The sequence below is a fragment of the Phoxinus phoxinus genome, assembly GCF_949152265.1.
Source record: "Phoxinus phoxinus genome assembly, chromosome: 18".
Lineage (NCBI taxonomy): Eukaryota > Metazoa > Chordata > Actinopteri > Cypriniformes > Leuciscidae > Phoxinus > Phoxinus phoxinus.
In genome coordinates, this window is record NC_136893.1 from 30,477,289 (window position 1) to 30,503,954 (window position 26,666).

At 43.0% G+C, this 26,666-nt stretch overlaps 3 protein-coding genes across 15 annotated transcripts in view; 1 reads left to right on the forward strand and 2 right to left on the reverse strand.

Annotated features, from left to right (window-relative positions):
• Positions 1–7,257, reverse strand: part of raf1a (Raf-1 proto-oncogene, serine/threonine kinase a) — a 77,281-nt gene extending 70,024 nt beyond the window's left edge. For 3 of the 4 annotated variants that reach the window (XM_079589173.1, XM_079589171.1, XM_079589170.1), the window contains exons 1-3: positions 7,136–7,234; positions 2,227–2,405; positions 1,607–1,719 (exon numbers count right to left, since the gene is read on the reverse strand). In XM_079589173.1, coding sequence (XP_079445299.1) covers positions 1,607–1,719; positions 2,227–2,394 — 281 coding nt within the window. In that variant the 5' untranslated portion in view covers positions 2,395–2,405; positions 7,136–7,234. Of the gene's footprint in view, positions 1–1,606; positions 1,720–2,226; positions 2,406–7,135 lie in introns of all 4 variants that reach the window. The other variant, XM_079589172.1, reaches the window with a different exon arrangement.
• On the forward strand, positions 6,914–16,449 carry cnbpa (CCHC-type zinc finger, nucleic acid binding protein a). Of its 10 annotated transcripts, none has more exons than XM_079589203.1 (6): positions 6,914–7,201; positions 8,033–8,213; positions 9,279–9,389; positions 9,540–9,605; positions 11,452–11,650; positions 15,488–16,449. In XM_079589203.1, exons 3-6 carry the CDS (start codon positions 9,281–9,283, stop codon positions 15,603–15,605), a joined length of 492 nt encoding a protein of 163 aa, XP_079445329.1. In that variant the 5' UTR covers positions 6,914–7,201; positions 8,033–8,213; positions 9,279–9,280; the 3' UTR covers positions 15,606–16,449. The 10 variants fall into 10 exon arrangements, with proteins under 10 accessions (XP_079445329.1, XP_079445325.1, XP_079445328.1 ...); XM_079589199.1 differs by having other exon boundaries at positions 7,139–7,201; positions 8,033–8,231; XM_079589202.1 differs by lacking the exon at positions 6,914–7,201 and having other exon boundaries at positions 7,999–8,213.
• A 672-nt stretch (positions 16,450–17,121) lies between these two features.
• Positions 17,122–23,050, reverse strand: gp9 (glycoprotein IX platelet). Its single transcript, XM_079589193.1, has 2 exons — positions 22,365–23,050; positions 17,122–19,307 (listed from the first exon to the last, which is right to left on the reverse strand). The coding sequence occupies exons 1-2, from the start codon at positions 22,372–22,374 to the stop codon at positions 18,622–18,624; spliced, it is 696 nt and encodes a 231-aa protein (XP_079445319.1). The 5' UTR covers positions 22,375–23,050; the 3' UTR covers positions 17,122–18,621.
• Between the last annotated feature and the right edge of the window lie 3,616 nt (positions 23,051–26,666).

Below are 26,666 nucleotides of genomic sequence, written 5' to 3' on the forward strand. Positions count from 1 at the left end.
GTCATCATCAGGACTGTGCCTCGAAGGAACTCAAAGTTCAGGAACAGCGCCACCTTCTGGTCACATTTTATACATTTCAAAAAATGCTAATAATGTTTGTTAATTTTGCCTATTTTAATGAAACTGATCTTGATAGATTCCTTGAGTAATACCGAGAGCAATGATACCGATCATGCCTGAATTTGCTGTCCGCCATTTTGATTTTCTTTGAAAGCACTGTTCCGTACTCCTAGACCGTTTACACCAAAGATCATCTTCAGATGATGCAGGAACAGGTGATCACAAGCCCTCGGAGAACACATGAACTGTAGGCATGATGCCAAGCTGATTTCGAGGCTGAAACTGGCAACACCTGGGCATATTGACTGACCACACTGACCACACTATGATAATCTGATAACAGCGCCACTGATTGGTCAACAGTGATAAGCAAGTTAATAAGATTGTATTTGTGATATTTGTATGTAATTGTATATAATGTAAAGCTGTCTTTGATTACTGATCGTAGCAGTTTTTCTGAAGCTCACAGCCATGCTTGCACTCGCTGGCCCCGATCATTGCTGCTTGCAGCTATATTAATTATTATTATTATTTATAAGAAATATCATACAACCAAGATATTTTTTCATCCATGTTTTAAGGTAAGGTACGGTAATTTACTTACCTTACCTTTAAATGTATACAGTTCTATTGTGCAGCATCTTATTTGACAAAAATAAAAAGGCAATGTTTTGTTGTATATTAATTGTTATATTTTCAGTGGATTACATTTTAAAAGCTTGATTAAACTTAAAGTTTATTTACATTTGTATTAACCCTCGTACTTCCATCGGGTCATTTTGACCCAAAAATATTTTTGAAAATTAAACAAAAAACATTGAGTGTTTATTGGAGGGGTCCAAGACCACGAATACACACACATAATTGAATGGATTCGAGACGTTTTGTGGCTGAAATTTAAATAAGTAACAAATCCTTCCCTCGGGTCAATCTGTGCTTCAGGACACATAGCAAACCTGAAAAATCTCAACATTCAAGCTAAAAACGCTAAAACTTTAACAAAAAATGAGGACCCGAGGAGCAGCTCTTGCTGCATATAGAGCTATAGCGCCATCTAGTGGCACGAGTCATGAAACATCATGTTATATATTAGTTTCCACAAGAGGTCGGCAGAGACTCCCACTGTACGATATGTTGAGCTCAATGATGCACGAGTTATTTTCAATTTAAGTTGAAAGAATGTGAGGAATGTGCTTAAATTACTAAATTAATATTTATTTATTATTTATTGATGAAAACTAGTAATAAAAAAATAAAAATAGCATTAAAAAATAGAAATAATAGTATCAAAATTAAAAAAAATAAGCTTTCTGGACAAAAATAAAGCCGTATATTTCTAGGCTTCGGGTCATTTGGAAGGGTTTGTTACAGACCGCGAGGGAAGGATGAGTAAACCATAAAACACAGAATCCTAAATTAAAAGGTAGCTCCTCTGTGTATATCCATTCTCAAGGTCTAACACATCCGTGGAAGCATTTCCTCCCCCGTTAATGTTAAATCATCATGAATAGTGTGAGATAGAGTCTCTGCGGGAGGAGTGACTGACCTCCGCTGTCCGGCGTGGAGACTGAAGACCGCGCAGCACTCCGGCTGGAGCCCGCGGACCTTCAGCGCCTTGATCAGGCAGCTGCGCAGCGTCACGCCGGCGCGCACACACACCTGCACACACACACACACACACACACACACACACATTACAGCGAGGCACGGAGGAACGCCACTGGATTTGAGGCAGAGCACTGGTGAGGAAATGTTTCGATGTCTTGCAGCTTTATTAATATCCATAACCCCGAGCTCTTCTGCCCGTGTGTGTCTGCAGTTCTGCACCGGCTGAAGCGGACTCTGGTATCTGAGGAATACGTGCTCTCTGAGTTCAGTTCAACTGTATTGTCGGTTTCTGTTTGTTACAGAGTGGAAATTCGTCTTTGCCACGGTGACATAGACACATTCACATCACACACATTCACAACACAAACACAGAACTAACTCAATTATACAATTAACTGCATCCCTTTAGAAAGTTGTAGGATTTAAGATAATCACTGCCATTGGGACAAGCGATTTACACGTTCTTCTGTCCAGAGGGATTGTGGGTCGAGGCCCAGATGGGGGCAGTTCAACAGCAGAATGAAGGGGGTGTATGGTCTTTAACGCAGTTGCGCTCACCACTGTCCTCTGCTGGTTGGGCAGGAAGACTCGGATGGTCCGGCTGGGTCTGGGGTCGTCGGAGGACTGGCGCTGAGGAGGCTGGGTCACACAGGAGCTCTCCGACACACACTGCTGGGTCCCCAGGCCGTTGGGGACGCTGGTCCGCGCTCCCTGAAGCGGCTCCATCACGATGCCCTCTGGAAGCACACACACCCGGAGTGCTCAGTTAGAGCTCTGACCACAGGACTTCTGTGACTTTAATAAGGATTATTTATAGTGTTTGATAACTTTACTCATGTTCTGTACATGTGCGGTTCCCCAGGGAGGGCGCAGCTACATATGGGCTCTCTCTTTATGGGTTTATGTGAGGATTGTTTGAAGTTCACTTACCGGTAAATCAAAAGTTGTTATATTTTTTGAAGCCTGATAAATGTTTTTAAAAAATCGATAGCTTTCTCATTTGTAATGACGTAATCACTTTTTAAAACTTAAAAAATGTAAAACAATTAATGTTTAAAATTGTGTGTGTGTGTGTGTGTGGGGGGGGGGTCATTTTTATCCAGACTTATGGCTTATCGATCATTATAGGTGTTATTAATAATTCAGTAGATGTTGCTAGTTGAGTTGAGTAATGCACATTTCAGCATTATCACTAATCTCCTTGAGAATCTTAATCTTCATTTTCCTAAACCAAGCAAGTTGACTCATGAAACCATTAGTTTATTATATTGCTATCGCATTTCGGAATCGCAATATTGACCTGAATAATCGCAATATGACATTTCCCCCAAATCATGCAGCCAAAGAAACACAAATATTCACGTCATGACCAGCTCCGAGTATAATGCCACGGTATCATGTCACTGATGGTGTGTGATGTCACTGATGGTGTGTGATGTCACTGATGGTGTGTGATGTCACTGATGGTGTGTGATGTCACTGATGGTGTGTGATGTCACTGATTGAGTCACTGATGGAGTGTGATGTCACTGATGGTGTGTGATGTCACTGATGGTGTGTGATGTCACTGATGGTGTGTGATGTCACTGATGGTGTGTGATGTCACTGATTGATTCACTGATGGAGTGTGATGTCACTGATGGTGTGTGATGTCACTGATGGTGTGTGATGTCACTGATTGATTCACTGATGGAGTGTGATGTCACTGATGGTGTGTGATGTCACTGATGGTGTGTGATGTCACTGATGGTGTGTGATGTCACTGATTGATTCACTGATGGTGTGTGATGTCACTGATGGTGTGTGATGTCACTGATGGTGTGTGATGTCACTGATGGTGTGTGATGTCACTGATTGATTCACTGATGGTGTGTGATGTCACTGATGGTGTGTGATGTCACTGATGGAGTGTGATGTCACTGATGGAGTGTGATGTCACTGATGGAGTGTGATGTCACTGATGGTGTGTGATGTCACTGATGGAGTGTGATGTCACTGATGGAGTGTGATGTCACTGATGGAGTGTGATGTCACTGATGGAGTGTGATGTCACTGATGGTGTGTGATGTCACTGATGGAGTGTGATGTCACTGATGGAGTGTGTGATGTCACTGATGGAGTGTGATGTCACTGATGGTGTGTGATGTCACTGATGGAGTGTGATGTCACTGATGGAGTGTGATGTCACTGATGGAGTGTGTGGTCACTGATGGAGTGTGATGTCACTGATGGTGTGTGATGTCACTGATGGAGTGTGATGTCACTGATGGTGTGTGATGTCACTGATGGTGTGTGATGTCACTGATGGAGTGTGATGTCACTGATGGAGTGTGATGTCACTGATGGAGTGTGATGTCACTGATGGAGTGTGTGGTCACTGATGGAGTGTGATGTCACTGATGGTGTGTGATGTCACTGATGGAGTGTGATGTCACTGATGGAGTGTGATGTCACTGATGGTGTGTGATGTCACTGATGGTGTGTGATGTCACTGATGGAGTGTGATGTCACTGATGGAGTGTGATGTCACTGATGGAGCGTGATGTCACTGATGGAGCGTGATGTCACTGATGGAGTGTGATGTCACTGATGGAGTGTGATGTCACTGATGGAGTGTGAGGTCACTGATGGAGTGTGATGTCACTGATGGAGCGTGATGTCACTGATGGAGTGTGATGTCACTGATGGAGTGTGATGTCACTGATGGTGTGTGATGTCACTGATGGAGTGTGAGGTCACTGATGGAGTGTGTGATGTCACTGATGGTGTGTGATGTCACTGATGGTGTGTGATGTCACTGATGGAGTGTGATGTCACTGATGGAGTGTGATGTCACTGATGGTGTGTGATGTCACTGATGGTGTGTGATGTCACTGATGGAGTGTGAGGTCACTGATGGAGCGTGATGTCACTGATGGAGCGTGATGTCACTGATGGAGTGTGATGTCACTGATGGAGTGTGATGTCACTGATGGTGTGTGATGTCACTGATGGAGTGTGAGGTCACTGATGGAGTGTGTGATGTCACTGATGGTGTGTGATGTCACTGATGGTGTGTGATGTCACTGATGGAGTGTGATGTCACTGATGGAGTGTGATGTCACTGATGGTGTGTGATGTCACTGATGGTGTGTGATGTCACTGATGGAGTGTGATGTCACTGATGGTGTGTGATGTCACTGATGGAGTGTGTGATGTCACTGATGGTGTGTGATGTCACTGATGGTGTGTGATGTCACTGATGGTGTGTGATGTCACTGATGGAGTGTGTGATGTCACTGATGGAGTGTGATGTCACTGATGGTGTGTGATGTCACTGATGGTGTGTGATGTCACTGATGGTGTGTGATGTCACTGATGGAGCGTGATGTCACTGATGGAGCGTGATGTCACTGATGGAGTGTGATGTCACTGATGGTGTGTGATGTCACTGATGGTGTGTGATGTCACTGATGGTGTGTGATGTCACTGATGGTGTGTGATGTCACTGATGGAGTGTGATGTCACTGATGGTGTGTGATGTCACTGATGGAGTGTGATGTCACTGATGGAGTGTGATGTCACTGATGGAGCGTGATGTCACTGATGGAGTGTGATGTCACTGATGGTGTGTGATGTCACTGATGGAGTGTGTGATGTCACTGATGGTGTGTGATGTCACTGATGGAGTGTGATGTCACTGATGGAGCGTGATGTCACTGATGGAGCGTGATGTCACTGATGGTGTGTGATGTCACTGATGGTGTGTGATGTCACTGATGGTGTGTGATGTCACTGATGGTGTGTGATGTTACTGATGGAGTCACTGATGGAGTGTGATGTCACTGATGGTGTGTGATGTCACTGATGGTGTGTGATGTCACTGATGGTGTGTGATGTCACTGATTGAGTCACTGATGGTGCGTGATGTCACTGATGGTGTGTGATGTCACTGATGGAGTGTGATGTCACTGATGGAGTGTGATGTCATTGATGGAGTGTGATGTCACTGATGGAGTGTGATGTCACTGATGGTGTGTGATGTCACTGATGGTGTGTGATGTTACTGATGGAGTCACTGATGGAGTGTGATGTCACTGATGGTGTGTGATGTCACTGATGGTGCGTAATGTCACTGATGGAGTGTGTGATGTCACTGATGGTGTGTGATGTCACTGATGGAGTGTGAGGTCACTGATGGAGTGTGTGATGTCACTGATGGTGTGTGATGTCACTGATGGTGTGTGATGTCACTGATGGAGTGTGATGTCACTGATGGAGTGTGATGTCACTGATGGTGTGTGATGTCACTGATGGTGTGTGATGTCACTGATGGAGTGTGATGTCACTGATGGTGTGTGATGTCACTGATGGAGTGTGTGATGTCACTGATGGAGTGTGATGTCACTGATGGAGTGTGATGTCACTGATGGAGTGTGATGTCACTGATGGTGTGTGATGTCACTGATGGAGTGTGATGTCACTGATGGTGTGTGATGTCACTGATGGAGTGTGTGATGTCACTGATGGAGTGTGATGTCACTGATGGAGTGTGATGTCAGCGCTCAGGTAGGACCGAATGCAATGATTGGATGAACAGTGTATGGTCCTACGCCTTCCACAGACATATAATAGCCTAATGTTAGACCACTTAACTTAGTGATTGCGTTCAAGATGTAAAGAGACTATTAACCAGCTTAACAAAAAGTGTTTCTGGAACAAACCCCCTAACTTTATCCTGCCTTTAACTGTTGTGCAGTGTGATCTCTTCTCACATACAGAAACTTACTGGAATTGTAAATCATGTGTCATAATGAAACAAACAAACATACAGGCAGTCCAGATTCTGTCACTTTTACATATATTTTCCAGGAAAACCTAAAGTAATATTAGCACAATTATGTAAGGTAAGGCTTATAACTGCAATAAATGAATAGCTAATGTAGTTCTCAGAGTTTGTACATTTCATAAAGTTCCCCAACTAACGCTAAATTTAACGTAAGCTCACGTATGTTCAGTGTGTGTTTAATAACAGTGTGTGTTTAATAACGCATGTTCAGTGTGTGTTTAATAACAGTGTGTGTTTAATAACGCATGTTCAGTGTGTGTTTAATAACAGTGTGTGTTTAATAACGCATGTTCACTGTGTGTTTAATAACAGTGTTTATGAGCAGAAGAGATTCATAACAAACACAAGTCGCTAGATGGAATCGGGAAAGGGGTAAACTTAAACTTCATGGAAAACGCGTCAAGCTGATATAATGATGTGTACTCGCAGGGCAGTGAGTGCTGTTAAGGCATCGGGAACACACACTGTTGTTGAGCAGATCTTTCTACATCTGCGGCCCTATTTCTGCATAAACCTATTAAATCAAACAGCAAACTCTGCAAACCAGTTATATTTTTATAATCACTCGAAAAGCTGATATGAGATGTGACACGGTCATTACAAAACTCATAATGCATTTTAGGAGCGATAAACACTCACCAGAGAAAGTTTGAAGAGTTGAGCTCCGCCATAACCTGAAGAAACCAGTGACGTCACCGACACAAGGCGAGTGGAACCTCACACACACACACACACACACACACACACACACACACACACACACACACACACACACACGCACACAATATATATATATATATATAAAAAGTAAAAGATATTGATATTTGAATCACTGTACTTCGTGTACTCGTGTACTGAAATTAATATTAAACAACCATAACCTGTATGATGATGTTGTATTTTATTTATTGAGTCATATTACGTTCATTACTTTATGACTATCATTTTAAAAATAAGTTAGCCATGTTGCTTTTTAATGCTGTAAAATCGGGAAAAGTATAGTTGGGTGACTGAATGTGCAGGTTTAAATTACACATTTAATCGTTTTCTAACTATAATTAATATGGTTGTACTACTTGCTATTTATGGCATGACAGAAATGCTATCTGACACCGAGAGAAGTTGTCCGCACAGGTCTAAGTTACTAATCCTAATATCATTTGTAGTTTATTTGTTTAAATCCGATTTTTCAAAACTGAAGATACAGCGGCTACGGGTTGCTTTATCGGGGAACATATGAAATATGAAGCAACAATGCGATGTGTGATATATTTCGATTTCTTGTTCTGAACATCTAATCTAATTCGTGATTATTAATAACTCACTGTCAGTTTGAGCTCTCATAACTAAACTCTGAGATGTTGTATGATCTACACGTAACCACAGACTTGGAAAAACATGTTTGGAAATAACACTTGTTATATATTCCAGTATTTCTCTATTTTTATAATAGGCTGCCTACAGATGGTATATAAACAAGCACAACGATAATATTCCATTTCTAAATATTTCCAACCGTGTTGTTTGTGTGGGCAGGACAAGTGTCTCTCTCAGATCACTGATTGGACAGGATGGAGGGGTGTCTCCAGGCGCTCGATCCTCATTGGTCGCCCCCGCGCTAAATCGCGATGTCTTATTGGCTACTGTATCTGTCGCTCAGCGGATTCATGCGCAGTGCTGAAGGGAGGAGTAAACAGCAGTGAGTCACAGCTAACAGGTTAGTGTTCTGTTATAGGTGAGTACACACATTATCAGCGACAAACTCTCAATTCCAACTGATTTTCTTCATATTAACTTAATGATCAGTTACATCTTTAATGCTGGCTTTGAATATGTTGACCGCAGTGTGTGTGTGTAGCGAGTGAGTGTGTTTAATCACGCGCGTGGAGCTAGCCGAGGCCTGCAGCAGCGCGTGCCTGCGCGGGAAAGACTCGTAGAAGTGCACGTGCACGTGTACATTTCCAGAAATAAAACACACCGCAGTTCATAAATACTCACATCAGTGCAGATTAGTGATAGACGGGACTGTATTTGTGAAGTTTTCGTGCTGAATCTGCTTGATGTGGCCCAGTGGTGAGGTGGTGAGGTTGTGGACGGTGAACATGTGACTTTCCTTCAATCGTGTGTCATTAATCAGCTGTAAGTTACATCCATAAACTCATATTCATTCATTTATACGCAGCATGAGTATACTCGAGTGTAGCCGAGAGCAGTTCACGATCCTCTGCTGCGTGTGCTCGGGCTGAGGTATGATTTAATGATTAGTACACGTATATTAAACCATCGTGCAGATGTTCAGGCCTTCATAACTCCTCTGTGTGAACGCGTTTATGAGTATTAATGGTTGTTTTCAGTGTTAGTTCTGCTAGATTCGTCTTTAGCAGTAGCAGTGAGGCTAGGACACGTGCCATGTGCCTCCAGCCCTCCCATTCACACCACACGAGTGGGTTATTGCCATAACTCGGTTATTAAAGTTGGGTGTAACACTGTAAGCTCACACTGCACATGAACACTAGTTGATTTCCTGGAAATATGGTGTCTATCATGATTTGTCACTGAAAAAGAGTTTTTGAGAAGGAAGGAATGAACATAATTACAAGGTGTGTATGAATATAGAAACTGCACGTATAGAAACGCTTGTTTAATTATTAACAAAAAAGTAGTAGTGTGTAAAACCATAATGTTTAGGACTGTGTTTGCATTATCGGTGTCTGCATTATCATGAGGTTCCCACGTGAACTGCTGGACCTTGTCACCGAGTAATGAGGTTTGCTCTCCGCAGAGATGGACATGAGTACCAGCGAGTGCTTTGGATGCGGCCGCTCCGGACACTGGATCAAGAACTGTCCGAACGCGGGCCGGGGCCGGGGTCGGGGTCGGGGCCGAGGAAAGGGTAGGAGGACTACAGGCTTTCTTTAAACACACACCGCATCTGTCCAGGAGCTGACTCATCCTCTCTCTCTCTCTCTCTCTCTCTCTCTCTCTCTCTCTCTCTCTCTCTCTCTCCCTCTCCCTCTCCCTCTCTCTCTCTCTCTCTCAGTAGATCTGTTCTGCTACCGGTGTGGAGAGCAGGGTCACATCGCCAGAGATTGTGAGCAGACCGAGGATGGTAAGATGCTGCGCCTCATCACACTCCCACTCAATAGAACTTGAAGATCTTATGCAGGGCTCAACACCGAGGATTTATTCTACTGGCCCGGTCGACCGCACCACTCAAAGTAATAAATGAATGCTTAAAATAGGCCTGGTTATTTGTTTTAACCTATTAATAAGGTTATGACACCAAAAACTACTAGCTTAACTCATTCAGGCTATGTTTACCTGGAAACGATCTGAAGAGAAAACAGAAAAGTGGCGTTGCGTTATCACTTTTATTCTGCGTTTAGACGAGCGTTATGGGGGGAAATCTGCGTGCGTATGGAGACGCAAAAGTGTGTGAGATTGGATGTAGTGTGCACTCCAGGCGGCTAGGTGGCGATGTGGAGCACTGACAGTGAAAGAGACGCTGACACAGTTTGTTATGTTTAATACGGTAAAGCTGCTGCTTTTAACCCTCGCTGCTCTCCGCCTGTCACTCAATAATGACAGAATTCTTTTTTCTTTTCTTTTTGTCAATGAAATTAATGCTATATTTTAGTTTGATAATGTTTTGTTATTTTCCTGTACTGGCGCATGCCTGTGACGTAAACGCGTACGCGACAGATTCTCCCGAGCCCGATATTTCCCGCCGCTATACTCGGGCCGGGCCGTGATCTAGAGACGTGCGGCGCGGGACTAGATGTGGACGAGCGCGAGCGGTAATGCACTCGTGTGTGTGCGGCTGCGGGAGAATAACACGATTAATGATACATATCTATAAATATAAAACATATAAAAACTAATAAATTGTTATTCATCTGTTGCAGAAAAGCAACAAGAACAACTAAAACAAAATAGAAACGATTTACAGGCCAGAGTTTCTATTTGTAACATGTTTGCAGCGTTGAGCGATGTAGCCAATCACAGACATATGTGTTGATTTCTGGAACGCAATGGCCAATCAGAAGCATTTAAGAGAGAATCCCCTCACGCTCAAACTGACTTTCTGTTCAGTGCTGAATTCTGCATCTGGCAAATCCTCGGATTATAAAAGATATTATGAAAGATTCTTTCTACAGTCAGCTTCACTGATGATAACAGAGATGTGTGAGATCGCGATGAACTGATCATTATTAAGAGAGCGCATTCAGTCATGGCAAACCTGCACACAGCCGGCTCGCTTTATGTTAAATGAACAGTGGATTGTGAATGTTAATGCTTTAATAACATCATTTATCAGGAGCAGTTATGCTGATGTGTATGGTGGCGACACGTAGGCTAACACTAAGTTACGTAACAACTTAACTAACACATGTTCTTCGGGAAACCCTACACAACAGCATAAAGAACGTATACCTGAGGCTGAATATGCTAAACTAACATTAGCCAGCGAGTCCAACAAGTCACCGGTCAGCAAGTTCACCAAGCTCCCGATCTCATCACTCAACACTGAATCCATTGAGTTCCTCCTCGGCGTCGCTTCTGAACAACTCCGCTAACTAGAGCGTCTACAGCCGCGAGAGGGCGGTAATGTTTCCTCTTGGTTCATCTCAGTCAGTATGAATAAATTTTGATATATAAGTCGCACCTGACTATAAGTCGCAGGACCAGCAAACTATGAAAACGTATAGTCCAGGAAATACGGTAAATACATAAGCTAAGTATTGTGCACTTTGGATGTGTTGCTGGTCCCTTCACTCCTACACGCGCGTGAACATGTAAACTCGAAGCACAAAGCCGCTGATGATCCGCTCGTGTGGGGGCAGCGCTGGCCTTAGCGCCAGCCATCGGGCCGTCCTCGCTGTCGAGCCCTGCTGTGCATCGCCGGTCCTCTACATGGTTGATTAACTGTTCTTTTGTTTTGTTCTTTTACCCAGCATGCTACAACTGCCACCGGAGTGGCCATATTTCCAGAGACTGTAAAGAGCCCAAAAAGGAGAGGGAGCAGTGTTGTTATAACTGTGGGAAAGCCGGACACGTGGCTCGCGACTGTGACCACGCCAACGAGCAGAAGTGCTACTCTTGCGGGGGCTTCGGACACATCCAGAAACTGTGTGACAAGGTCAAGTGCTACCGGTGAGTCCTCTAGAGACCGTTCACCCAATCACCTGCTCGTGCACAGGCTGTGACCGCACCAGTGAGAACAGTGGACTGATGGACACATGTACACGTCAGAAATGCAGACAAAGTAGTGGTGGGCGGTATACCGGTTCCGAGAACACACACTGCACTAGTGATATAAAACGCACACACACAGGTCTGTTAAATTAAGCAATACTTTTAACTTAAGGTACTCTAATATTTTTCTGACTAACAAATTACTGACACAGTAAAGGGTAGATTTAAATAAAGAAAAAACAATTTTCAATAAAGAAAAACGAAATTTAAAGAAAAAACTAATTTAAAATTATTTAAATTTTGTTTTTTCTTTATTTAAATTTCTTTTTTTTTTTTCTTTTTCCTTAATTTTAAATTAGTTTTTTCTTTATTTAAATTGTTTTTTCTTTATCTAAATTTCGTTTTTTCTTTATTTAAATTTCGTTTTTTCTTTAAGGAAAACGGAAAAAAACGAAATTTAAATAAAGAAAAAACGAATTTAAATAAAGAAAAAATGAAATTTAAATAAAGAAAAAACGAAATTTAAATAAAGATTATTTATAAAAAGATTTGTGTATATAACATTTGCATTAAAAATATTTTTGTGAAATTTGCACAGTAAAAGTTCTGTATTTTGACTGCAATTGTCTTTGCATTCTGATTCCTCACTTCATTAGGATCATGACTGGCTCTTATTTGTAAACAACAGCATCATTTTCTGGGGCCATGCAGACCTGTATTACTAGTGTGGAATTACTCTACAATATTCACTAATGACAGTAATATACACCATCCTAAGTCAATTTACTGCAGTAATTCCCCTCAACCAGCAGTAAATGCATTGAACACATGATTATGCTTAAAAAAAAAAACCGTCATAAACCGGAGAACCGGCATAATTTGGAAAAAAAACGTGACACACATTTTTGTTCAAACCGCCCAGCACTAAGACAAAGTATTTCCTTTTTTCACGGACTGATGTCAAAACCATGAAAATGACTCAAAATGCTGTTTGTAGAGAAACGATGCGCCTGTAGACTGAACGCACACGCATGACATCACTGTGAACACACATTCGTGTTGTTGTACTTCACACACCGATGATAATGGCATGATCTTCAAAAACTGGCTCTCTGAACCCGGTTTTCAGGCCTCGAAACGCCGCTGTCGTGTAAATGAAAATCTCATACGTTTAGTAGGAAATAGTGTCATGTAAAATAAATGGCCCCAAAAATATATATGCTTTTGTTTCTTATATTTAACTACATTAAAGTCAACCGTATTTAACCAGGCAAGTCACTTAAAGGTCCAATGACATGAAATTTTCACTTTTTGAGTTTTTTTCACATTAATATGAGTTCCCCTATCAGCAGTGGCCGGTTACACTGAGGTCTCACACAGACACGCCCCTTCAAACAGAGCGTTCAAATCAGAGGCTAAAACTGGGCTAGGAAAAATGCCTTTTGTTTCTAAATTATGACTATTTTCTATCTAAAAAACATACTATCATTATAAGGGCAACCCAGGACACATTATAAAATAATATATTAACCCCATGTCATGGGACCATTAAAGGATTAGTTCACTTTAAAAACAACTTCTGCTGATAATTTACTCCCCCCGATGTCATCAAGAGGTCCATGTCTTTCTTTCTTCAGTGGAAAAGAAATGAAGGTTTTTGATGAACACATTTCTCCATATAATGGACGTCAATGGGCCCCAAACGGGTCAAGGTCCAGATGACAGTGTCAGCGCCGCTTCAACGGGCTTTAAACGACACCAGACGATGAATACGGCTCTTATCTAGCGAAACCATCGTCATTTCACAAATAAATAATAAAGTACGTTTTATAAGCGCTCGCCTTGCTCTGTTCTGTGATGCGCGTACGTGACGTCATGTGATACGCAGTTACGCTGTAAAGGTCAACGTTTTAAATGTTATTTGGCAAGTGATCATGGTGTAAGCGGCTCAATGGCTCCGCTGCGTGTCAGAGGTTCGCCTCGCCGTCGTCCATTAATACCGGACAGTGGACCCCCCGCCCCCGTCGGGCATTAACCGTTATTCGCAGATCAATCTCCTCCATATGCTCAGCGGTGAACCGTTCTTCTCACTGTGCCTATCACAGCCTACGTGTTGTCCATCAAAGAACACATTTACTTTCATATTTATGTTCAAATGTTATTTTTTAATTAATCTATGTTGATTATATGAAAAATAGGATCATTAGATGCGGAATATGAGAAATATGGAGTCTGTCAGACCGCTTCGTTTTTGTTGGTGATTTTTGTGTTGTATAAATTGCATCTTAATTTCGATCGGTTTCATTAACCAGTTGCCTGTGTTAGTAAATGAGAAGCACACATCGCAGACGGTGTAATCAGGACATTGCTCGTGACCTGGAGCTCGTCTCAGAAATGAACCCAAACTCAGGAATATATCTAGAGAACGCCTGAACGTCTACTTTTCAACAAAACCACTCAACCGGAAAGCCACCGAACCGACTGCTCTGCTTATGTAATCCGCATGTGTCTCTCTGGTGCGTTCACTGCTGTGCAGATCGAGAGTCAGCGTCGTCAGCATCTCTGCAGCCGACACACACAACACTAGTTTATTAATCAACCATTAAAATGTGCCATATCCGACACATTCATAATCATGACTTTGTGGCAAGCTTTATGTGTGCAGAATAGGCTATATTATTTTATGGAAACGCTCATTATGGTTTAATATTCTCTCCAATACATACGTTTCAGTAATTAAATTAATTTATACTACAGGGCCGTTGAATGCTTGAATCTGATTGGTTGACGAACGTTCTACAATGTGCATTATTTTCAGGGAACCGCACGGCTAAAGTAGTTCCGGCAGGTCTTGACCTATCACTGCTCCATATCACTGCGCGTAGTTCACCGTAATAACGGGAAATAGGATACAATTCATAACAAGAAAAACCATGCAGCCCCATGCGCTCGATCTGCAGTTCTCAATATCTAACTTCACAATCAATGGAAACATGCAGTTTCATTTTAATAAATAAAGTATAGTCCTATATATAATCAATAGAAAATTAAACTGAATATTTAAATAAATTGATAGTCCTGCTGCACGGGTTTTCGTAATTATTGAAGATAATATAACAAATAAATAAAATTGATAGGCCTATACTTGTTAAAAGGGCTTGGTTTCATTTATTAGTCTAGTCTACTGTCACTAATAGAAAAAAAGAATGAACGAATTAATTAAAATGAATTGAATTAATAAATAAATAATAATATTGACGCACATGCTTCTCTCTAAGGCCGGTTATGAATGTAATATGATATGACTGATCATGCGCGCGTGTTCAGCGCGTTCAGTGTGTGTTCACAGCGGTGTTTAAGATCTGCTGCGTTCACAGTCAGAGAGTGTGTCAGTGGTTAAGTGTGTGTCCAGCATTACTCTGCTATCAGCGGCTCAAACCTCCGCTAACTCTACAATGGCGTTCTGGAATCAGCAACGGAGCATGGGTTTAGATGCGCAAGGAATTAGTCCTACATACAAGAGCGTTTTAATGACAACAACTTTACAAACGTCTTGAAATACATCATCTGAACAATATCTCGAGGTGTGGTAACTGTAGTATAAGCGGAATAATTGACTTCAGGCCGTTGAATTATTATAAAAATAATGCACACCGAGGAGTAACTCCGCTCGCGTCGTGACCGCATCACCACCTCGGGTGTGCATTATTTTTCTAATAATTACAACGGCCTGTCGTCAATTATTCCTTACATATTATGCGATTAGTCGACTAACGGCTCAAATGAATGTTGCAGGTGTGGCGAGATCGGGCACGTGGCGGTGCAGTGCAGCAAGGCCACCGAGGTGAACTGCTACAACTGTGGGAAGACCGGTCACCTGGCCCGAGAGTGCACCATCGAAGCGTCCGCGTAACTCCTCCTCGACACCCCTCCTTTCCTGATTGATGGTTGTTTCTCTTCTCTAAATCCTCTTCATTGGCCAACGCCTGGCAAACAGAGGCCTTCCAGGCCAGTGAGCAGCTTTGAGTTGTGTTTTTCCTTTGTTATAAAGAAGAGGGGTAAAAAAAAAAATCATATTGCGTTTAAAATGAGATGTTTATTTAGATAGGTAGAGGTGTAGCGCGCGACGCTCGGTTAAAGAGCCCTTTCCATGCGCTGGTGAGCGGATCCGCGACGGGCGTCGTGCGCACGGGACCTCTGGGATCACGCAGACGAAGCTTAGATGAAATAAGAGAAGTCAGGTGAAGGCTCAACTCGGCCGTTTTGTTTTATTTTTTGTGGTTATATGGAGAAAAGTGTAAGCTGGCTTAAGAGGACAGACAAAACCATGTCATCGATCGCAGTGTCTCTACTATGGAAATGTTATATTGGTATTTTGGATTAATTTGAATATCAGAAGTCATTTTCTTTTCTCTCTTTTTTTTTGCATTTTTTTTTGCATTTTTATTTTGTTTGACGTTTTTCAAAAAAAAAAGTAATGTGTGCAGGTTCATCAAACGATGCTTGTTAATGCTGGAAGTTAGAGTAATTTTAGTCCTTTCTACCTTTAAATTATCCGGAACAATAAAGAGACACGTGGAATTAGCAACAATTTGCAAAAAGAATGTTTTCACAGAAATCAGATATTTTTGTACAATATCACTTGGACTACTGTAAGAATATCAGTGCTTGTACTCAGTTTTTAAGTCGGAGGAAACTTAAGTCCTAGAACATAGATGTGTAATTTTAAACTGTCAATAAAGCTGGAGGAGGATGGGGACTCTGTCTGCATTCATTCATTCATCATCTAGGAAATATGAAGACATTTGATATCTATTATGTCTTAAGAAAAAATTAAACTGCCTTATGAAATTTCAGTGTGTATAAAAACAAAAACACTGATTTTTACATTTCATCACACGATTGGCCCCTTTAGTAGATGCCGTGCACTGAGAAGTTCAGTAGTAGAGGTGTAATGATGCCCTCATGTCACGATTCGATATTCTGATGCTCAAGATAAAAGGTCAACAAATTTATTTTTGTTTAAAATGCTAAATTTGGTATTAGAATTATTATATATTTTTGTCTTAGCACAACTGCAATGAAAATGTGTTCTCGGTGGTACATACAACATACATACACACACACACACACAAGAAATGCAGTAAAAAGTATAAATAAAACATTGTGATGGTATATTGAGTTGCTAATCGACAAGCAGGCGTACACAGTGATCAAATAAAGGTGTAAGTGAATAGACTTCTACAATAGAGACACCAAAATAACAATATTCATGATTCTGAAGCTGAAAATACAGGATTTATTTTAGATGAATATGCTTAAACTCTCACTGACTACATAGATTTAAAATAATGTAGGAAACTTTTTACTAGTAACAACATCAGACATTTGACTATCAGGATACACACTTGACTAGTTTTGTAGGATCAAGTTGCTGTTTTTTAACAAGCGGTTTAATCATAGCTAGCTTAAAGGTTTTTGGTACGTATCCTAGAGACAAAGATGAATTAATGATATTAAGAAGAGGATCTATGACATCTGGAAGCATCTCTTTCAGCAGCTTAGTCGGTATAGGGTCTAACATGCACGTTGTGGATTTAGATGATTTGACGAGTTTGCAAAATTCTTCCTCTCCTATAGCAATGAATGAATCAAATTTTCCCTCAGGGAGACTACAATGCACTTCCTGATGCGATACTGTATTAGACGGTTGCATAGTTATAATTTTGTCCCTGATATTATCGATCTTATAAGTGAAGAAGTTTGTAGACTCATTACTGCTGTGTTGCTTGGAAACTTCTGGGCTTGAAGATTAAACCGGAGGTGGACAATGATGGAGATCCTCGAGAAGAAATGACAACAGGACGTCTCTGAATGGTTGAATTTATGTTGATTTGGAGTTAACTATCTTCAAGTCATCGATTAGGATATTCTGTCATGATAATAATCTATAAGTCGCTTGTGTGGGAACTGTTGTGGGGCTACAGAGCCAGAGAATATATGCTGTGTGAACAGGTATCGTTTAATTTAATTACAGTTACAACTTATGTTGTCATCTTGCTTTTATAACATGCTATTGCATTTGTCTTACGTACTATATTGCAATAAATGTGAAGAGGAACGCGAGAGCTTGAGCAGCGTCCCACATGTGCTCTTCTACAGCTCTTCTCCTCCACATGGCTTCACGTCCTCTGTTGTGTCTTCCCCAGCTGCAGAAACCAGATCTCAGTCAGGGAATACACGTCTCATTTAATAATTACAAAACAGAATCTCCAAATGTACCGAGCGAATAAATCCAGAGGAAATCACAAGAGGAATTTACCAAAAGACAGGAGAGGTTGGTCTCAACATTACAAATATTGAGCAATAAACGGACAGAGCAACTTAAAGACTCACAGGAAACGAGGCACAGGTGAGAATAATCTCATTCATTTGGTTGTGTTGATGTTATTTTTATTAATAAAATATGTATATATATTTTTTATTTCAGTTATTAGTACTTGTTGTCTTGGCAAATAGCAAAAATAAAATAAGTTTTTCCCTTCCCAGTTAATGTTAATTTCATCAGTGGTTGTTTCCTTTTCTTTTTTACCACACTGACTAAAAGTAAGTAAAGTTTATTTACAGAGCACTTTTCACAGATAAAACCACAAAGTGCAACCAAAATAATAAACCAGTATACAATCAATACAATTTTAAAAGCCCCTAATAAAACCCAGTCAACTAATAGCTTGTTTACCGGTAAATAACAGTGTCTTGAGTTTCTTTCTAGAGAATCGCCACACAGGGACCAGGGTAAGTCAGCCGGACAGATCGAAAGTATAAGTTACTGGCAGGATTTACAATTTCCTAATATCTCAGTCCATGTTACAAATCAAAGCAAAGCACGATCGCAGTATCCCACTACACACACACACAAGTTCAGTTTCTCAGGGTACTTTAATCTTGATGTTGTGTTGCTTGCGCAGGGCGTCCAGTATCTGAGGGAGGAGGTCCATGTTGAGTAAAGGCTTGTCCATGTCGTCCCCAACACTGCACCTCACCCTCGCTCTGTGCTTGGGTTTGAGCGACCGGAGAGACTCTGCCTCGAAGCCAGTGTGTCTCTCGTCAATGCCCAGAATAACGGTGGAGTTTCTTGCGAGCTGCACGCACCACAACAGCAAAGCAATGAGGAAGCAGAGCATTGCGCACAAGATGGCGTCGTACAGCCACTCGGAGCAGGGGTCCGAGGCGCAGGAGGGCAGATCGGCATCAGTGAGCTCAGCGATGGGCCGGTGCGCTAGCTCTGGAGGACTGGCACACACCGGACTCACGGAGACCGCTTCATTCCTCTGAAGCCACTGTCTCAGGTACAGGACTGCGCAGTCGCAGTGGAACGGGTTGCCGGACAGGTCGAGCCGCTGCAGGTCGGGGAGCATGTCCAGATGGCCTGGAGATACGCCGGTCAGCAGGTTGTTCTGCAGCAGGAGGTCTGTGATGCCGGCGTGAAGCTGCGGGAGCGCTCTCAGGCCCGTCGAGCTGCAGTTCACACGCACCGCTGTATACGGGCCCGCCGTGGACTCAGCGCTGACCTGTGCGAAGACTGAGCTCAGAACCAGAGACAACAGCATCCCGTCTGTGGAGAAAACACACGTCACGACAGACTTATCTTCAGAAGGAGAGATGTGTGTACATACAATCATTAGGATTATTCTCACTAATGTTCCTCAAAATCCTACAAGTCTCGAGTAGTTTCTGACATTGAGTACATAACCTCATATTTACTGGTAACGCTCTACAATACGGTTCATTAGTTAACTACCTTAGTTAACATGAACTGAGAATGAACAATACTTCTACAGCATTTATTCATCTTAGTTAATATTAATTTCAACATTTACTAAAACATTTTAAAATCAAAGGGTGTATTACATTAATTAATGCACTGTGAACTAACATGAACAAACAATGGACAGCTGCGCCATTGATTAGCAGAGCATCTCCCGCTGTTAGCATTCCATTGACTCCCATTCATTTTGGCGTCACTTTGACAGCGAATAACTTTACATCTGAGGCGTTTAAAGACTCCATTTGTCCATTATTTATTCCTAAAGAAACACGACAATGTATAAAAGGCTCCATTACCTTGTATCTTACGTTATGTCCCCGTAGAAGCCGTTTTAGTTAAAATAGGCTAACGATTGCGTCATAACCACGCGACTCTCTGTCGCACAGTCGAGAGATTACCGTATAGACCGGCGGAGAAGCTTGCGGGCAATCGGGGGGACGTGGAGGCATTGAGTCTGATAAAGTCGAGAAGCCCATAGAGAGTGATGAAGCTGCTCCCGCTGCTAGCACATGGACAGCTAATGCTCACGCTCTCCGTCTCTGAGATTCGGAAGGGAATGATTCAGATTTCTCTCGGCACAGCGACTAGAAGACTGACAGCTGTCAGACTCACGTCACATCTACGTCGCCAAGCTCAGTTTGAGTCTGCGCAGTTCGCCTGGTGATCAGGAAGTGATGCTTCTAATGGGCTTCACTTTTCTCCGTTGAAACCTGTGGGGTCGCTGTGTCCAGTTTATATACTGTCTATGCTCTGCACTCACGGCCGGATCTTCCATCTGTGAGCCTATCTATCCTCCTGACAACACGTTACAAAGCGGCGGACATCGAACAGGCACAGATCGCCTCTGAAGATGTCTGCTAGTCCATCAACAAGATCGCCAGGTCAGCATCGCTGTTGCATCCATCGCTGCTTTATCTCTCGCCAACGAGTGAAAGCCTGACGAGAGACCCGGTTCCTCACGCGGTCAGATTCTCGTTTTCTTTTCCTCGACTCTTCCGACCGCGTTTTCTTCATCGACTCTGACATGATTCACGTCTGAAATGCCTGCCAGTGTCTTCCATAGAGGCTGCTTCATATGTTGTTGATGTGTGTGATTCTCGGGAGATTTGTCGGGGCGCTCCTCTCAAACCTGCATTACTGGTTTATCCAGTTCTTTGCTATAGGGATGATTCGCCCTACTACGCGTTAGTTTACCATCGAAGTGATTTTGAAGCTGTTATATTAAGGTACACTTCTTACATAGAGTGCCTTTAACTTGTGTTGAATTTGAATTGGAGTTCAATAATAAATGATTATTCTTTATTTCAGACCCATGGGTCCATATCAAAAGGAGAAAAGAAAATACAAACATACATTTTTACAAACAAAGGACACAATATTTAAAACATACAAGCTTTCATTCTAATGCTTCCAGAAACAGGAAAAACACCTTGTATCACTTAATGTAATATTATTTAAGACCATTATGGTACTATTTTTTTAATCACTCAACCGACACATTATATTATACACAGTGGGTACATTATTGTACATTATTAGACACAAACATGTGGCTTGCATCATTAAAATCCACCTGGAGCTTTTTCATTTTAGCTTTAGCATATTTACACCACAAGAGAAGTACAGTATGCCCTGAACAGAGCTATTTTAACATCTGTACACATATAACATCTACGAGCCAGCATATTAGCTTACAGCACATCATCGTCATCATTTAAATCATTTCTAATGATGTGACCCAAGTATTTAACTTTATTTACCACATTTAAAACTTGGTCATCTATATATTTAGCTTAAGGTCCAGCTGTTGTAATCCTGCACTATAGGAGACATAATAACTAAATCATCAGCATACATCAATGGTTAATGAGACTATCACCTCTTACACATCCAGTCTTACAATCCTTTATCTCTCTAGAAAGGCCATCCGTGTACAGGTTAAAGAGAAGAGGTGAAATATCCCCTAGTCGTCATATAAAAGGTGCCCCGATACATTCTTACCCCATTGAACTTTTAAAGTTTGATGTATGTACCAAAAATATACAATTCTTATCAGATAAAGAGAAACCCCTCCTTCTAGCAATATTATAAATAACTTAGTATGATTAATTCGATCAAAAGCTTTAGATGCATCTAAACTTACTTACTAGCTACTTCTTTTAATGAATATGTGCATAGATCAGTGCCATGCTTACTTTTGAAGTCAAATTGATTATCCGTTTATTAAATATTCTTTGAGCCTATCCATGAGGATTCGCTCAAATACTTTTGAGATCACACTTGCCAATACAATTGGCCTATAGTTTTCTGTCCCAGTTTTTACCCGTTGTATCTTTAATTACTGGCACTAGTAAAACTGGAATCAGGGAGCACACCATGGGTTAAAAATCCTGTAAAACACAAAGCAAGTGTGACCTTGAACTAGCGTGCTCCAAATGTTCATCCGTTACTCGATCTGGACCACATGCTTTATTCTCAGCCAGTTTCTCAGTTGTGTCGTTTCTCAGTTTCTCAGTCCTTCATCGGTCGACACATGACCAACTTTACTTTCTTTTAATAAATAACAACAATACAACAAAACAAATATTAGAAAAAAAGAGATCTGTATGTAAAGTAACACTATCTATAGGTGATGTTGAAACGGTCAAACATCTCAAAGGTTAGACATCATGAACGGCACTGACGGGCACTGTGCGGATGCTGACTCTACATATATTGGCTAATTTATAAAAGGTATGAGCAGATAGGGTTTAAAAACTAAAAGAAACACCCAATTCAACACTCTAACTATAACAACATAATGTACCTTATTTGGACACTTACGTCACACTTTGTAAGACTTACCTTTCAGCATCTGTGGGGGTGTGGGGTCATCATCTTGGCTGTAGGAACATCCACAGTTCTTCTTCAAACTTGTCTGTATATTAAATGGGTATAACTGGAGCTGTAAACCTTAACCCCCTGGAAATGTCTTTCCCTTGTCTGATAGTTTCTGCTGACCAATGAGAGCTCTCGGAGCGTGGTGGGTCATGTGATCATCTGGTGGCCTGTGTGAGCAAGGATAAGACTATCTGCCAGGAGCACATTATGCCCTGCATGTTTATATCTGCAGTTGAGTTTATATCTGAATAACTGAATGTTTAGCCTGGGCCACCAAAGCAAAAGTGACTTTCATTACATGTCATACTAATTATTACTTACATTTATTAAAAAGCTACAACCCCTATTGAATGTAATTATATCAAGGTATATATCAAATGTTATTTAAATGTGATCATGATAGACTGCTGGGTTTCCCCAACGAGGGTTTGTGTGAGAACTGCAGGGATTCATGAGTTGATGAAAATTAATAATTATCTGAATCAAATGCAACATTAAAATAAACAAATGGAGCTGCACAATTACTTAAAATAAAACTGAAGACGTGAGAGATTGCCATGGTTTGCCTGTTTAGTATGATTATTTGTATTTAGTTTTGTATGCTTTAGAGAATATTTACACAACAAAAATGTACTAAAAATGTAAACGTTCTCGCCTACAGAAGACAACCTTATCAAACGATGCCCCGTTCACACACTGATCCACGAAAACTATTAAAGAAACACTTGGTAAAGAAACACTACGCACCTATAGACTGAACATGCAAGAGTATGTGGTAAGCGGGATCGAGGTCTCTGTGGTAAGCAGGATCGAGGTCTCTGTGGTAAGCAGGATCGAGGTCTCTGTGGTAAGCAGGATCGAGGTCTCTGTGGTAAGCAGGATCGAGGTCTCTGTGGTAAGCAGGATCGAGGTCTCTGTGGTAAGCAGGATCGAGGTCTCTGTGGTAAGCAGGATCGAGGTCTCTGTGGTAAGCAGGATCGAGGTCTCTGTGGTAAGCAGGATCGAGGTCTCTGTGGTAAGCAGGATCGAGGTCTCTGTGGTAAGCAGGATCGAGGTCTCTGTGGTAAGCAGGATCGAGGTCTCTGTGGTAAGCAGGATCGAGGTCTCTGTGGTAAGCAGGATCGAGGTCTCTGTGGTAAGCAGGATCGAGGTCTCTGTGGTAAGCAGGATCGAGGTCTCTGTGGTAAGCAGGATCGAGGTCTCTGTGGTAAGCAGGATCGAGGTCTCTGTGGTAAGCAGGATCGAGGTCTCTGTGGTAAGCAGGATCGAGATCTCTGTGGTAAGCAGGATCGAGATCTCTGTGGTAAGCAGGATCGAGGTCTCTGTGGTAAGCAGGATCGAGATCTCTGTGGTAAGCAGGATCGAGGTCTCTGTGGTAAGCAGGATCGAGGTCTCTGTGGTAAGCAGGATCGAGGTCTCTGTGGTAAGCAGGATCGAGGTCTCTGTGGTAAGCAGGATCGAGGTCTCTGTGGTAAGCAGGATCGAGATCTCTGTGGTAAGCAGGATCGAGGTCTCTGTGGTAAGCAGGATCGAGGTCTCTGTGGTAAGCAGGATCGAGGTCTCTGTGGTAAGCAGGATCGAGATCTCTGTGGTAAGCAGGATCGAGGTCTCTGTGGTAAGCAGGATCGAGGTCTCTGTGGTAAGCAGGATCGAGGTCTCTGTGGTAAGCAGGATCGAGGTCTCTGTGGTAAGCAGGATCGAGGTCTCTGTGGTAAGCAGGATCGAGGTCTCTGTGGTAAGCAGGATCGAGATCTCTGTGGTAAGCAGGATCGAGATCTCTGTGGTAAGCAGGATCGAGGTCTCTGTGGTAAGCAGGATCGAGGTCTCTGTGGTAAGCAGGATCGAGGTCTCTGTGGTAAGCAGGATCGAGGTCTCTGTGGTAAGCAGGATCGAGGTCTCTGTGGTAAGCAGGATCGAGGTCTCTGTGGTAAGCAGGATCGAGGTCTCTGTGGTAAGCAGGATCGAGGTCTCTGTGGTAAGCAGGATCGAGGTCTCTGTGGTAAGCAGGATCGAGGTCTCTGTGGTAAGCAGGATCGAGGTCTCTGTGGTAAGCAGGATCGAGGTCTCTGTGGTAAGCAGGATCGAGGTCTCTGTGGTAAGCAGGATCGAGGTCTCTGTGGTAAGCAGGATCGAGGTCTCTGTGGTAAGCAGGATCGAGGTCTCTGTGGTAAGCAGGATCGAGGTCTCTGTGGTAAGCAGGATCGAGGTCTCTGTGGTAAGCAGGATCGAGGTCTCTGTGGTAAGCAGGATCGAGGTCTCTGTGGTAAGCAGGATCGAGGTCTCTGTGGTAAGCAGGATCGAGGTCTCTGTGGTAAGCAGGATCGAGGTCTCTGTGGTAAGCAGGATCGAGGTCTCTGTGGTAAGCAGGATCGAGGTCTCTGTGGTAAGCAGGATCGAGATCTCTGTGGTAAGCAGGATCGAGATCTCTGTGGTAAGCAGGATCGAGGTCTCTGTGGTAAGCAGGATCGAGATCTCTGTGGTAAGCAGGATCGAGGTCTCTGTGGTAAGCAGGATCGAGGTCTCTGTGGTAAGCAGGATCGAGGTCTCTGTGGTAAGCAGGATCGAGGTCTCTGTGGTAAGCAGGATCGAGGTCTCTGTGGTAAGCAGGATCGAGATCTCTGTGGTAAGCAGGATCGAGGTCTCTGTGGTAAGCAGGATCGAGGTCTCTGTGGTAAGCAGGATCGAGGTCTCTGTGGTAAGCAGGATCGAGATCTCTGTGGTAAGCAGGATCGAGGTCTCTGTGGTAAGCAGGATCGAGGTCTCTGTGGTAAGCAGGATCGAGGTCTCTGTGGTAAGCAGGATCGAGGTCTCTGTGGTAAGCAGGATCGAGGTCTCTGTGGTAAGCAGGATCGAGGTCTCTGTGGTAAGCAGGATCGAGGTCTCTGTGGTAAGCAGGATCGAGATCTCTGTGGTAAGCAGGATCGAGATCTCTGTGGTAAGCAGGATCGAGGTCTCTGTGGTAAGCAGGATCGAGGTCTCTGTGGTAAGCAGGATCGAGGTCTCTGTGGTAAGCAGGATCGAGGTCTCTGTGGTAAGCAGGATCGAGGTCTCTGTGGTAAGCAGGATCGAGGTCTCTGTGGTAAGCAGGATCGAGGTCTCTGTGGTAAGCAGGATCGAGGTCTCTGTGGTAAGCAGGATCGAGATCTCTGTGGTAAGCAGGATCGAGGTCTCTGTGGTAAGCAGGATCGAGGTCTCTGTGGTAAGCAGGATCGAGGTCTCTGTGGTAAGCAGGATCGAGGTCTCTGTGGTAAGCAGGATCGAGGTCTCTGTGGTAAGCAGGATCGAGGTCTCTGTGGAAAGCAGGATCGAGGTCTCTGTGGTAAGCAGGATCGAGGTCTCTGTGGTAAGCAGGATCGAGGTCTCTGTGGTAAGCAGGATCGAGGTCTCTGTGGAAAGCAGGATCGAGGTCTCTGTGGTAAGCAAGATCGAGGTCTCTGTGGTAAGCAGGATCGAGGTCTCTGTGGAAAGCAGGATCGAGGTCTCTGTGGTAAGCAGGATCGAGGTCTCTGTGGAAAGCAGGATCGAGATCTCTGTGGTAAGCAGGATCGAGGTCTCTGTGGAAAGCGGGATCGAGATCTCTGTGGTAAGCGGGATCGAGATCTCTGTGGTAAGCGGGATCGAGATCTCTGTGGTAAGCGGGATCGAGGTCTCTGTGGTAAGCAGGATCAAGATCTCTGTGGTAAGCGGGATCGAGATCTCTGTGGTAAGCGGGATCGAGGTCTCTGTGGTAAGCAGGATCGAGGTCTCTGTGGTAAGCAGGATCGAGGTCTCTGTGGTAAGCAGGATCGAGGTCTCTGTGGTAAGCAGGATCGAGGTCTCTGTGGTAAGCAGGATCGAGGTCTCTGTGGTAAGCAGGATCGAGATCTCTGTGGTAAGCAGGATCGAGGTCTCTGTGGTAAGCAGGATCGAGGTCTCTGTGGAAAGCAGGATCGAGATCTCTGTGGTATGCAGGATCGAGGTCTCTGTGGTAAGCAGGATCGAGATCTCTGTTGTAAGCAGGATCGAGGTCTCTGTGGTAAGCAGGATCGAGATCTCTGTGGTAAGCAGGATCAAGATCTCTGTGGTAAGCAGGATCAAGGTCTCTGTGGTAAGCAGGATCGAGGTCTCTGTGGTAAGCAGGATCGAGGTCTCTGTGGTAAGCAGGATCGAGGTCTCTGTGGTAAGCAGGATCGAGGTCTCTGTGGTAAGCAGGATCGAGGTCTCTGTGGTAAGCAGGATCGAGGTCTCTGTGGTAAGCAGGATCGAGGTCTCTGTGGTAAGCAGGAT